The sequence below is a fragment of the Papio anubis genome, chromosome 17, assembly GCF_008728515.1.
Source record: "Papio anubis isolate 15944 chromosome 17, Panubis1.0, whole genome shotgun sequence".
NCBI classification, from domain to species: Eukaryota; Metazoa; Chordata; class Mammalia; order Primates; family Cercopithecidae; genus Papio; species Papio anubis.
This window is the reverse complement of record NC_044992.1, coordinates 56,131,118-56,144,771: the sequence shown is the minus strand read 5'-3', so window position 1 is coordinate 56,144,771 and position 13,654 is coordinate 56,131,118. Positions and strand designations below refer to the sequence as shown.

The window sequence follows — 13,654 nt, the reverse complement described above, 5'->3', positions numbered from 1 at the left end:
CTGGTAAACACTCTGTTAACTTCAGGAAGTTTCCCTCTACTTCTAGTTTGCTGAGACTTCATCATGAATGGGAGCTGCATTTTGTCAAATGCTTTTGCTGCATCTATTGATATGATTATGTGATCTTTCTTCTTTAGCCTGTTGATGTGATGGATTATGTTAACTGATTTTTTTTTTTTTTTTTTTTTTTGCAACAAGGTCTCACTCTGTCACTCAGGCTGGAGTGCAGTGGTGTGATCACGGCTCACTGCAGCCTTGACCTCCAGAGCTCAGGTGATCCTCCCACCTCAGCTTCCTGGTTAGCTGCAACTGTAGGTGGCCACCACCACACACACCCAGCTAACTTTTTGTACTTTTTGTAGAGATGAGGTTTCACCATGTTGTCCAGGTTGTTCTCGAACTGTGCTCAAGCAATCTGCCCACCTTGGTCTCCCAAAGTGCTGGATTACAGGCATAAACCACCGCGTCCCGTCTGATTTTCAAATGTTGAACCTGCCTCGCATACCTGAGATAAATTCCACTTGATCGTGGTGTATAATTCTTTTCATACATTGTTGGATTCAAGATACTACTATTTTGTGAGGTGCACGTGGGTTTAAAAGAGAAAAATCCGTTGCACAGTGCATAAGAAGGGGAAGACCTAATTGGACCCCAGCTCATGAGGAAAAGACCTAGGAGTGACTGCAAACCCCAGCTTTGTTTGGGCTGTGGAAGAAGTGATGCCATCGCAGAATGAATAAAGGGTCTCCAGGCCAGGGAGAAAAGGCCTCTGTGATCAGACTATATCTGGAATTGGGTGTTCCGATCTGGCTGCACCACAGAGAGAGACAATGCAGGGCTGGACCCACTCCAGAGAAGAGCTGCCTCGCCCTCCAGCGTCCTCAGCCTCGGCTCCCTGCCCGAAGACAGCTGGCCCGAGCCTGGCTCTCAGACTCCCAACCCCTCCCCCCGCATCCCTGTCAGCTCACCACTTCCAGGCCCCCAGGATGGCCTGAATTTGCCCACCACTTCCGCCCAAACTTCCATTTCAACGGAGGTTCCATGGGACTTTTCGCTTGTGAAACAGACTCCAGCCCTGGCTCCTGAGGAGCTGGGTTTGAGTCTTGGCTCAGCTTCTCATTTATCACTCGCTAAAATTATCTTATTTGCTTCCCTATTTACCGCCTGCCCCCTCCCTCTGGAATGCAAGCTCAGTGAGGACAGGGACTTTGCCACTGCCGCGGTCTGCCCTGGCACCCAGACCACAGCCCAGCACGCTGTAGCAGGTGTTCAGAAAATGTTTGTTGAATGAATAAATATGTGAGCTCTGGGTGGGTTCTGGTCCTCTCTGGGCCTTAGTTTCTCCATCTGCAAAATGAGGGAGTCGGACTTGTTGCTCTCAAGTCCTTGTGACTCCAACATTCTTTTTTTTCTTTTTTTGAAACAGGGTCTCACTCTGTCATCCAGGCTGGCATGCAGTGACACAGTCATAGCTCACTGCGGCTCAAGTGATCCTCCCGCTCCATCTCCCAAGTAGCTGAGACCACAGGCGCACACTACCAACCCCGGCTGATTTGTTTCATTTTTTAGTAGAGACAGGGTCTCGCTATGTTGCCGAGGCTGGTCTTGAACTCCTGAACTCAAGCAGTCCTCCTCCCTCGCCTTCCCAAAGAGCTGGGATTACAGACGTGAGCCACCATGGCCCACAGACTCCAACATTCTTAAATTCACTGGGAGGAGGTTGCCTGGAGCTCCCCCAGACCCTCAGCTGCCACATCTCAGGGGATAACTCGGGGGTGGAGGCGAGTGGAAGGACAGCAGGAGCTGTCATCTTGGCCCCATTACTTCTGCCTGTGGCCTAGGGAGACACATGGAGATGGCCAGCCCATCGCCTGACTTATCTCCTGGGGCTTTGTTGGTGCTTTGTCCCTACTAGGAAGTCACCGTTTGTACATCCCAGACATCCTTCCATTCCTCCACTGCTGCCCGTTGAAACAACACAACTCATGCTCTCTATTCTAGACACACGGAAAGTGTGGACCAGAGGACCACACATGCTGCCAATGATGGCGCCACCCCAGCCCACCTACCCTGTGAGGGGCTCCCTGAGGCTGCAGGTTAAAGTCCAGACCCTCAGGCCTGCAGCAAGCCCTGGCCCAGCTGCCATCTTCCCTGCCCCCAAGCCCCTTAACAGCTTCTGTGCTACACATGAGGGAGTTCCCTGCGTCCTGCCTGTCTTTGCTCTGGTTATTCTCGCCCCTTGCGATGTCCTTCCCCTCCACTTCCCTGTGTTCCTGACTCACTCATCCTTCGAGGCCCAACCGAAAAGCCACATCTTTCCTTCCCCTACTTGGAAGTAATCCACTCAAACTCGCAAAACACAGTCAACTCCCCTCTTGAGGGCAGGCCTCGCCATCTCCTTGTGTCTCAGCCGCCATGTGCCACGTCTACCTCCCCCAGGACTGTCAGCTGTGGCAGCTTTCTGTCCTACTCATGCCCAGCTCAGCTTCCAGCCCACAAACAGAATGAATAAATGGGTAGATGAATGACTGAATCAACGAAACATATCAGAATCCATTGTATCCCTGGAAAGGTCTGTATCCAAGGCCCCATTTGCTCATTCATTCAACAGACACTTATTAAGTGCCTACTGTGTGCACAGTGTTGGGACTGGGCAGACACAGTCACTGTTCTCTTGGCGTTTCAGCCTAGTGAGGGTGACAGACAAATACATGAGGCAAATAAGCAAGTGATTACAAATTATGATATATGATGTCAAGAAAAATGCAGGGGTCTGTCACGGGGAGTGAAGGAGAAGGAAGGCCCCTTGGAAGAGGGGACGTTTGAGCTTAGCACAGAGGGATGAGAAGGAAAATCCATGTGAAAGGGGAGAGGGAAGAGGGACCTAGGGGGAGCAGGAGCTGGGTGGAGGCCAAGAGCAGGAGCCAGCGCAGTGGTCAAGGAGCTGGAAGGAGGCCAGTGAGACTGGAGGGGCAGATCAGGAGACAAAGGTGAGAGGTTCGATCACCAGGCCAAGGAGGCCACTATGGTAAGGTTAGGTTTACTCTAAGTGTAACAAGAAATTACTGGAGAATTTTATTTTATTATGTATATTTTATTTTATTTTATTTTTTTGAGACAGAGTCTCACTCTGTCGCCGAGGCTGGAATGCAGTGGCATGATCTCAGCTCATTGCAACCTCCCTCTCCCAGGCTCAAACGATTCTCCTGCCTTAGCCTCCTGAGTACCTGGGATTACAGTTGCCCACCACCACGTCTGGCTAATTTTTGCATTTTAAGTAGACATGCGGTTTCACCATGTTGGTCAGGCTCATCTTGAACTCCTGACCTCAGGTGATCCACCTGCCTCGGCCTCCCAAAGTGCTGGGATTACAGGTGTGAACCACTGCGCCCAGCCTGGAGAATTTTAAAAGGAGAAACAGCATGACTAGTTTTTGTTTTTAAAAGATTCATGGCTATTGTAGGGGCCTGATTCGGAGGGCGTGTGTGCAAAAGCAGATAGCAGGAAACAGGCTATTGTAAGAGACTATTGTGGTATGGACCCAGGGAGATGGAAAAATGTCAAGTATAGGTGTATGTTGGAGATGATATTAATAGAACTTTGGACAGGCTGGTGTGGAAGGTGAAGGAAAAGGAGAATTCAGGGAGACACCCTAATTTTTGATTTGAGCAGCCAATAGCAGTGATGCCATTTCCTGGGTGGAACAGTGGAAAATGCAAATGTCTGATTGCAGTTGGGAGGGTGTGAGCCATCCCAGTGGAGCCGTCCAGGGGCAGTTGAATATACCAGCCTGGACTTCAAGAGAGACGTCTATCACATTCCCATGACATGACTGTTATTTTATTCATGAACTTATTATTTTATAACTGATTTATTATTTTATTGTATTTATTGATTTTTAGAGACAGGGTCTTGCTCTGTTGCCCAGGCTGGAGTGCAGTAGCGCAATCACAGCTCACTGCAGACTCCACTTCCTTGGGTTCAAGTGATCCTCCTGCCTCAGCCTCCTGAATAGCTGGGACTATAGGCACACACCATCACACCCAGTTAATTATTTTATTTTTCGTGGAGACAGGGTCTCACTTTGTGGCCCAGACTGGTCTCCAATTCCTAGGCTCAAACGATCCTCCCACCTTGGCCTCCCAAAGCACTGGGATTATAGGCGTGAGACACTGTGCCTGGCCCCACGACATTATTTATAGTCATAGGAATGATGCCACCCCGAACCAGCTTGAACCCTGAAAAACCTTAGAGACTGGGGAGAGAAATCAGGACAAGCAGAGGAAAGTGATACAGAGCAGCCAGGGATGTGGAAGGTAAACAGTGAGCAGCTTCCATGGAGGCTGCGAGAATCAAGTGCTTCCAGAAAGGGGCTGTGGCCAACTGGGCTGTATGGAGCTGAGGACAGAAGCGTGTTCACTGAACTTGGCAGCAGGGAGGGTGTTAGTGACTTGACAAAAGTAGTTTCAGTTGAGGGAAAGGGAAGCCAGGTTGGAATGGATTGGAGAGAGAATGAAAGGTAAGGAAGTCAAGACAGCTGGTGTAGACACTTTCTAAGAAGTTTTACTCTGAAGAGGAACAGGAAAATAGGGCAATAGATGCAGGGAGGTGTGGGGCCAGAAGGGGAGTTTTGTCACTACTGCCATTGTTTTTAAAGTGGGGAAACTAGAGTCTGTTCACAGATGGGGAGAAGTGGATGGGCCGTAGAGAGAGGACACCTGGAAAGATCTCTGAGAAGCAAGAGGGGCTGGGGTCCTGAGCCCCAGGAAAGTCTGATTCTTGCTTATTATTATTATTCTAACAAGATGGAGGAAGACGGGGTGGGATGGGGAGACGGTTCTGTGGATTTGACAGTGTGTGGTGGTTCTTCCTTCCCCAGGGAAGACCATCAGCTGGGAGGCACATGGGGAGGAATGTGGAGGTCTGAGGAAAGAGGAGAAGGCATGAAATAGTTCTTTTCAAAAAGTGGAAAAGTGAGCCTACCAGAAAAATCCACACTACAGGGCTGGCAGGATTGAGGACAAACCCAGAGTATGTGACCATGAATTTAAGATGAGCTCAACCTGGTCATACCATTTCCCCAGCCACATTTCTCCAGCTCAGGGCTGACTTTGGAAAAACAGAGCTGGGGACATGCAGTTTAGGGGTTCCCCAGGACAGTGTGATAGAAGGAGAGAGATCACACCCTGGGAGTTGTGGAGGAGGGACCAGAATGGTGATCTTCTAAGTGAGGCTACATGAGGAGGGACGTGAAGTCAGAAGCAGTCTGATGGAGAGGGAGAAAGTGCAGGGTCAAAGAATTGAAGATGCCCAAAGATTATAGCAACTGGGCCCCTGAGCCAGGAGCTGAGGTGGCAGGGACAAGGGGAGAGCTTGAAGTGGTGATTTCAGAGGAGATATGGTTTCTGGTTATGATTTAGGTTCAGGGTATGTTTAAAGGAGAAAAGAGCTAAGGTGGAGTGCCTCTGTAATTCACTCACTTATTCATTTGATAAACTTTTATTGAGCTGGTGACACAAACAAGGGGAGAGTTCCACCCGGCCAGGGTACCCAGGGAGGCCTTCCTGGAGGAGATGGTTTTTGTGTGGGTTGAGTCTAGAAAGATGAATGGAAGCTCTCCAGGGAGACAAAGAAGATGGGTGCTCTGGGAGGAGAGCAAACCACAAGCAAAGGCATGGGGGTTAGGGCAGGAGGGTGGGAAATAGCTTGGCCCATTTGTGAAAATGGAGGTAGCATGGCCAGAGGATGGGGGAAGGGTAGGTGATGAGGTAGGGATCTGATCATGGAGGGCCTTGGGAGCCCTGGGTAGGGCTTAGGACTTACTCTTAAGCAGTGGAAAGCCATTAAATATTTAAGCAGGGGTGAAATTTGTGATTTTACAAATATTTATGGTAGTCTAGGGGAGAACCCGGTGGGAGGGGTTTTTTCAGTTGGTTTTTGAGACAGGGTCTCACTCTGTCACCCAGGCTAGAGGACCAGTGGCGCCATCGTGGCTCACTGCAGCCTTGAACTCCTGAGCTTAAGGGATCCTCCTGCCTCTGTAGCTGGGACTACAGGAGCATGTCACTACTCAGGGAGGTTATTTGAACAGAGCAGGTGAGGGGTGGAGGGTGGAAAGGGCAGTGACACTGGAGAGAGAGCCTCAGTAGGGTGTGGAACTGGCCAGATCTACCACTAAGATGCTTCGGGCAACCACCAACCAAAGCCAGCTTTAACAAGTGGAACCAGTGAGGACATTCTTTCCCTCACATTACAAAACAGCCAGACCTCAGGGGTAATGGAGGCATAGGAGAAGAGGAAATTAGGAGGAAGTGAACATTTTGAAGGGCGCTGTGCAAAAAAAAAAAAAAAACAGGCTGCAGAACAGGCATCAGAGAAGAAGCATCTTCCAGGGGCAGGGAAGGGGCAGGTCCCAGAGCAGAGCAGGGGAGAGTGGCCAGATGCGCAGGTGATGTCCTGCTCCCAAGAAGAAAGGTGGTGAGCAGTGTGGGAAGCTCAGGAGGGCCGGTGGGGAAGAAAACACTGGATCTGTCCCCTGGGGAGCTCTGGTGACTCAGGTGAGAGTCATTTCCTCGAGTGCTGGGGTTGGGAGCCAGACTATGTGTCTGTGGGCTTTTGTGGCCCTACTTGGGCTCCTGTAATGAAGAGAGTGAGCAGTATCAGGACAGGAGGATCGTCGCAGCAGGGACTGTGGACTGGGTGGGTGCACAGCAGCCCAGGGGTCTCTTCAAAGCCATCTGGCTGGTTGGTACCTTCTGCGTAGTGACAAGCAGCATGTAGGGGTGTATGTGGGGTGGGTGATGGGGAGGAAGGTGGCAAGGTATACGACAGAGCTGTGAGATGCAACTGGGAAGGTCTGCATGAGGGGTGGCTCCAGGCCGGGTGTGCGTGCGTGTGCCTGTGTGTGCAAGTGTGTGTGCACGTACACGCCCATGCTCACGATGGGGGCCAATGAGCAGCTGAGGGCAGGGTTGGCAGGAATAAGCAGAGTCATCCCCGTGGAAACACGACTCCCTGGGTGCTGTAGGGAGCAGCTGGGAAGCCAGGCATGGGGGCGTGGCCAGCTCTGCCCAATGACTCTGGCCTCTCCCTGGCCGCCCTCCCCACCTGTTGATCAAGCCTGAGAAGTGCCTGTGCTGACCAGGACGGGGGCGCTGCTGCAGGGGTCAAGGTCCACTGGGAGAGGGCCACCCTCAGGTGTGGCTTTGGGAGTCTCTAGGGGTGTGTCCAGGTCTCTGTGGTGCAGGGGTGGCTCCAGGTCTGTCCATGTGGGTCTCGCGGTGGCTGTGTGCGGCTGGGCTGCAGGGGTCTCTCTGCAACTGCCTGCTGATGTGATCATTCCCCCAGGGCCATTTGCAATAAGTGATCCTCCTTCCCTTCTACAGGGAACAGGCTCTGGAGGGCTGGGCAGAAGGGGAGAGGGGCCAGGTGGGGCCCAGTCCACACAATGCTCACAGGCATCAAAGGCTCCTGGTGGGTGCCCCTTCCCCCCATCCAGTATGTGCATCCACCAGCCAAAAGCAGTCCCCAGGAGCTCTAGCCCTGCCCCCACCATTGGAGTTGTCTATCTCCTTGTCCCTGTGACCTTCCCTGTATCTCCTTCTCTTCCATGTTAGCATCCGCAGCGCTCCAGACTCAATGTTCCTCTCCCAGTTCCCCCTGCCTGCCCAGTAGGCTAGGTCCCCCAGGGTGGTGGGAGGGAACTGCTGGGAGACCTCTACCGGGCCCAAGGCCCTTCCTTCTTCCCTCTCCCAGCCCAACACCAAGTACTCCAAAGGTCAGGAAAGAGGAATCCACACCCACCCCCATCTTCCTTTACCCTTCCCTCCAGGCCAGGGATGGCAAATACAGGCAGAGGCACCACATTCTTCCTCCTTGTGCCCCTGGCAGACATCACTAATCAATCACAGCAACCTTTTTGCACAGAGCCTGGCTGCCACCTTCATGGTCTCCACCTACATCTCCAGGTGGCCAATATCAGGATCCACGTTGGCCCTCAGGATGAAGTTCCTGTGCCAGTCCCACTCTGGGCTAATTCCCCAACCAGGCCCCTCATCTTGGCCCATCCAGAGGTCAACTGAGCACAGTCAGCTGTGATTCTCTCTCTGTCCCATTAGGCTGAAGCCACACAGTTCCTGGAGCTTGAGCCCAGGAGGCAGTCGAAGACACGAGGGTGTTGGTCCCAAGTCCCAAGGCCACAAAGAATCTGGTTGGTTTGCCGTCGGTCCTGGGGGCGGCCCCTGCCACTGCTGGGGAAAGCGTGGTGTGGGGCCAGGGGTGATGCTCTGTGCCCAGCACCCGTGCAGCAGCAGCACCTGGGCCTTGCAGGTACATCTCCCAGTCCCGACAGAGCCTGCACGCCCACCTCCCCGGCTCAGCCACTGGGCAAGCAGGAGGTGAGGAGTGGACGGCCGGCCCAGGGAGGGGCGGCCGCCCAGCACTCCGGGGCTGCGCACTGCAGCTCCCCTGGCCACCCACCACCCTCCTGGTCTCTGAGCCCAGGATGCGAGGATGGCCAGACCATCTCTGTGCACCCTGGTGCCTCTGGGCCCTGATTGCTTGCGCCCCTTCACCCGGGAGTCCCTGGCAGCCATAGAACAGCGGGCGGTGGAGCAGGAAGCCCGGCTGCAGCGGAACAAGCAGATGGAGATCGAGGAGCCCGAACGGAAGCCACGAAGTGACTTGGAGGCTGGCAAGAACCTACCTATGATCTATGGGGACCCCCCACCGGAGGTCATCGGCATCCCCCTGGAGGACCTGGATCCCTACTACAGTGACAAGAAGGTCTGGGCTGGGAGGGCCCCCCCTCTGTCTGTCTGCTGTCCATCTGTCTGTCCCCGGGCCTCACAGCCTCTCTCCCCACCTTAGACCTTCATCGTACTCAACAAGGGCAAGGCCATCTTCCGCTTCTCCGCCACACCCGCTCTCTACCTGCTGAGCCCCTTCAGCCTGGTCAGGCGCGGGGCCATCAAGGTGCTCATCCACGCATATCCTGCCTGAGACGGGAGAGGCGGAAGGGGTTTGGGATGGGCAAGATGGGGTGCTCTGGCCCAGGAGACCCTCTGTCACCTCCCATCCTAGCTGCTTCCTCACTTTCCTTGACCCTGCCCCACGCTGTTCAGCATGTTCATCATGATCACCATCTTGACCAACTGCGTCTTCATGACCATGAGTGACCCGCCTCCCTGGTCCAAGAATGTGGAGTAAGTCTCCCTGCTCCCTGAGCTCCCCAGCCCTGGGACACAGCCCGTTTCAGGTGTCTACACCTCTGTGTGACGCTGCTCTTGTCTTTCAGGGAGACACACTGTCACTGTGACCCTCATCCACACCTTGAGCCCCCGGGGTGGCCACACTATCACTCGCTAGTGTCCTTAGCCACCTGAGTGGCATATTTTATTTCTGTGTCCCTCCCTTCTAGGGGTCTGTCGTTGCCACACTCACCCCTGCCCGGGTGACATGTCTGCCCTGGCCGGCCCTCTCCCCCGCAGGTACACCTTCACGGGGATCTACACCTTTGAGTCTCTCATCAAGATACTGGCCCGAGGCTTCTGTGTCGACGACTTCACATTCCTCCGGGACCCCTGGAACTGGCTGGACTTCAGCGTCATCATGATGGCGTGAGCAGGGGCCCCAGGACATCCTGAGGCTGGAGTGGGTGAGGGGACGGGGCCAGGCCTCAAAGAGGGCAGCTGCCTTGGGCTGAGGGCTACAGGGGACATTGGTCAGTTGTGCAGATAGGGAGCTGCACAATTCTAGAAACTGCCATTCTCAGGGTCTGGCTCAGAGCTTTCCTGATGGACTCCTGATAATCACATGAGGCAGCCCTGACCCACAGGCCCATGGGCCCTTACCCGCTGGGCGAGCCAGGCTGTCTTTGCCATCCCCACTCCCCCAGAGCTCCTGCACTGTCCTTCCCAACTCTTGGGCTCCCAGAGGAGATTTGGGGTGTCTTCCCTGCCCCTCAGACCCTGTGGTACACCCAATTTCTTGGGAATCCTCATTCCAGGCCTGGAGAAGCCCTGATTTTTGTCCTACCACCCACCCCAGCCTCTGACAGTCCCCACACCCTTCCACCCCCTACCCAGGTACCTGACAGAGTTTGTGGACTTGGGCAACATCTCAGCCTTGAGGACCTTCCGGGTGCTGCGGGCTCTCAAAACCATCACGGTCATCCCAGGTACTGGGGAGGTGCAGGGACCCTCTGCCTGAGCCGAGAGACCCCCGTACCATGTGCAGGCCTGGAACCTGACTCAGTGTCACAACACTCCCAGGCTGGTGTTTTTGTAGAACTCACAGCAAAGCCAGGATACAGAGGGGCCCATGTGACCAGAGGGCAGAAGGAGTTCTACTTGGAAGGATAGGCATTTGAGAGGCAGCATGGCAAGGTTGTTAAGAGCACAGACTCAGCTGGGTACGGTGGCTCATGCCTGTAATCCCAGTACTTTGGGAGGCTGAGGCGGGTGGATCAACTAAGGTCAGGAGTTTGAGACCAGCCTGGCCAACAAAGCAAAACCCTGTCTCTACTAAAAATACAAAAATTAGCCTGGCATGGTGGTGTGCACCTGTAGTCCCATCTACTCAGGAGGCTGAGGCAGGAGGATCACTTGAACCTAGGGGACAGAGGTGGCAGTGAGCCAAAATCATGCCACTGCACTACAGCCTGGGCAACAGAGTGAGATTCCATCTCAAAAAAAAAAGAAGAAAGAAATTAGCTAGGCCTGGTTATGCTCTCCTATAGTCCCAGCTACTTGGGAGGCTGAGGCGGGAGGATAGTTTGAGCCCAGGAGATTGAGGCTGCCATGAGCTGTAGTCTTGCCACTGCACTCCAGCCTGGGAAAAAGAACAAGACTCTGTCTCAAAAAAAAAAAAAAAAAAAAAAAAAGCACAGATTCTGGAGCCTGACTGCCTGGTTTCAATTCTCACCTCTACTACTTCCTAACTTTAACTTTGGGCAAGTGCCTCACCCTGTCCATGTCTCAGTTTCCTTATCTGTAGAATATGGAGACTAATAGTACCACTCTTTAGATTGTTGTAAGGATTAAATGCCTTAATATCCGTAAGGCCCTCACAGCCCCTGACCCGTGGTTTGTGATATATATGCGTGTGCTCAATAAAATAAGCAGACCAAGCAGAGCAGAGAGAGACACAAAAGGACTCCACGAGGAAAAGTCAGAGCCCTGAGGGCTCAATTAGGAACACAGCAGGCACCTGCTGAGCAATAAGGCCAGGGCAATTCCAAAGTAATGCATCAGGAAGCATGTAATCAATAGAATCCGATCATTCAGACCCGCACAAGAGCATGTGGAGAAACTGGAGATTCTCTCCCAGTAAAGGAGAAAAAGAAAAAGGATAGAGATCAGGCTCTCAGAAGAGGGGAAACTGTTAAATCCTAATGTGAGAAAGTACCTGAGGCCAGGTGTGGTGGGCCACGCCTGTAATCCCAGCACTTTGGGAGGCCGAGACGGGTGAATCACTTGAGGTCAGGACTTCGAGACCAGCCTGGCCAACATGGTGAAACCCCGTCTCTACTAAAAATACAAAAATAAGCTGGGCATCGTGGCACGTGCCTGTAATCCCAGTTACCTGGGAGGTTGAGGCAGGAGAATTGCTTGAACCAAAGAGGCGGAGGTTGCAGTGACCCGAGATCACACCACTGCACTCCAGCCTGGGCAACAGAGCAAGACTCTATATCAAAAAAAGGAAGGAAGGAAGGAAGGAAGAAGGAAGGAAGGAAGGAAGGAAGGAAGGAAGGAAGGAAGGAAGGAAGGAAGGAAGGAAGGAAGGAAGGGAAGGAAGGGAAGGAAGGAAAAAAGAAAAAGAAAAGAAAGAAAGCACCTGAGCTCTCTTCTAGTCTAAGGCCCTCTGACTGCAGCCGAGGAAGGTGTCAGACCCAGGAGAGGAAGCATTTCCAAAATTCCACACTGTACATTGGCCACTGAGCAAGACGGCGTTGCCTTTCCTCTGTGCCAGCTGCCGGCATCCTCGGGGCGCAGGAGAGCTTTTATAAGGAGACTGCCAAGCATTTGTTTTCCATATCAGGATAAGAAAAGGAAATGAAGTCATATTAACGCAAGAGGCACTATGATTAGGCCCAAGGAAGAAGTTATGGCTCTTCCATAGGTGATGGGAATCTGCGCTGGGATTCTTTCAGCATTGTTTATGCCTTTGTCTGTCTAAAGAATATAATGATGTTTCAAGGTCAGTCTAGAGGTTCTGCTGTTCCTCGGATATTACTAGGCATTTTAAGGAAAAGGGTTCTATGGTCAAATATGTTAAGGATACGTGAGATTAAAGTTTTTGTTTAATAGGCCGGGCGAGGTGGCTCATGCCTGTAATCCCAGCACTTTGGGAGGCTGAGGCAGGCTGATTACTTGAGGCTAGGACTTCGAGACCAGCCTGTCCAACATAGTGAAACCTCATCCTTACTAAAAATACAAAAAATCCAAAAAACGAACTGGGTGTGGTGGCACACACCTGTAATCCCAGCTACTTGGGAGGCTGAGGCAGGAGAATCACTTGAACCCAGGAGGCAGAGATTGCAGTGAGCCAAGATCGTGCCACTGCATTCCAGCCTGGGTAACAGAACGAGACTCTGTCTCTAAATAAATAAATAAACACAAATAAAGGTTTTGTTTATTTCTGCAGGACTTTTCAGAACCTTTGATAGGATCATCTACATAATGACTCTCCAAGAGCAGAATCTAGAGCGCAGCTTTTCCCAAACATTATCAACCCCCTGCTTTTTAAGGGCACAGCATGGGAGATTAGTGTTCTGTTGAACACACTTTGAGAGCGTTAACCTAGTGACATGTATTAAGCTCCACTCTATGCCTTTGTTTGCTCTATAGGTCAGGCAACAGCCCATTAGGTCTTTATAGTTCCTTCTCCTAGTGGCTGAGCATCTGTGGCCATTTGAAGGCTCCAGATTGAGGATGTGATCAGAGAAGGGTGGGGTTAATTTCAGAAGGCTTCGGGGAAGTAGTGGTGCTCAGTAAGTCAAGCCTTGAAGATGGAGTGGGAAAAAGCTTGGTGGTGGAGGCTGGGGGGCTCTGTTATCACCCTGCACTGCCCCCTGCCATTATCCTTGCCCTCTCTGCGGTCAGGGCTAAAGACGATTGTGGGGGCCCTGATCCAGTCGGTGAAAAAGCTGTCAGATGTGATGATCCTCACTGTCTTCTGCCTGAGCGTCTTTGCGCTGGTGGGACTGCAGCTCTTCATGGGAAACCTGAGGCAGAAGTGTGTGCGCTGGCCCCCGCCGTTCAACGACACCAACACCACGTGGTACAGTAATGACACGTGGTACGGCAATGACACATGGTATGGCAATGAGATGTGGTATGGCAATGACTCATGGTATGCCAATGACACGTGGAACAGCCATGCAAGCTGGGCCACCAACGATACCTTTGACTGGGACGCCTACATCAATGATGAAGGTAAGAATGGAAGGTGGACAGGCAAAGGGGATCCTGTCCCAGTCCCTAGGGTACCCTCTGTTCCCACATTTTCTTTTTTTTTTTTTTGAGACAGAGTCTCACTCCGTCACCCAGGCTGGAGTGCAATGGCGCCATCTCAGCTCACTGCAACCTCCACCTCCTGGCTTCAAGCGATTCTCCTGCCTCAGCCTCCCAAGTAGCTAGGATTACAGGCATGT

At 52.5% G+C, this 13,654-nt stretch overlaps 1 protein-coding gene across 3 annotated transcripts in view; it reads left to right on the top strand.

The window, feature by feature from the left end:
* The window catches only part of SCN4A (sodium voltage-gated channel alpha subunit 4), a 59,897-nt gene that overhangs the window by 16,794 nt on the left and 29,449 nt on the right, over nt 1–13,654 (top strand). For all 3 annotated transcript variants that reach the window (XM_031657679.1, XM_031657680.1, XM_031657678.1), the window contains 6 exons: nt 8,118–8,784; nt 8,869–8,987; nt 9,114–9,203; nt 9,489–9,617; nt 10,086–10,177; nt 13,104–13,436. In XM_031657679.1, the coding sequence (XP_031513539.1) occupies nt 8,512–8,784; nt 8,869–8,987; nt 9,114–9,203; nt 9,489–9,617; nt 10,086–10,177; nt 13,104–13,436 (1,036 nt within the window). In that variant the 5' untranslated portion in view covers nt 8,118–8,511. The remainder of the gene's footprint in view (nt 1–8,117; nt 8,785–8,868; nt 8,988–9,113; nt 9,204–9,488; nt 9,618–10,085; nt 10,178–13,103; nt 13,437–13,654) is intronic.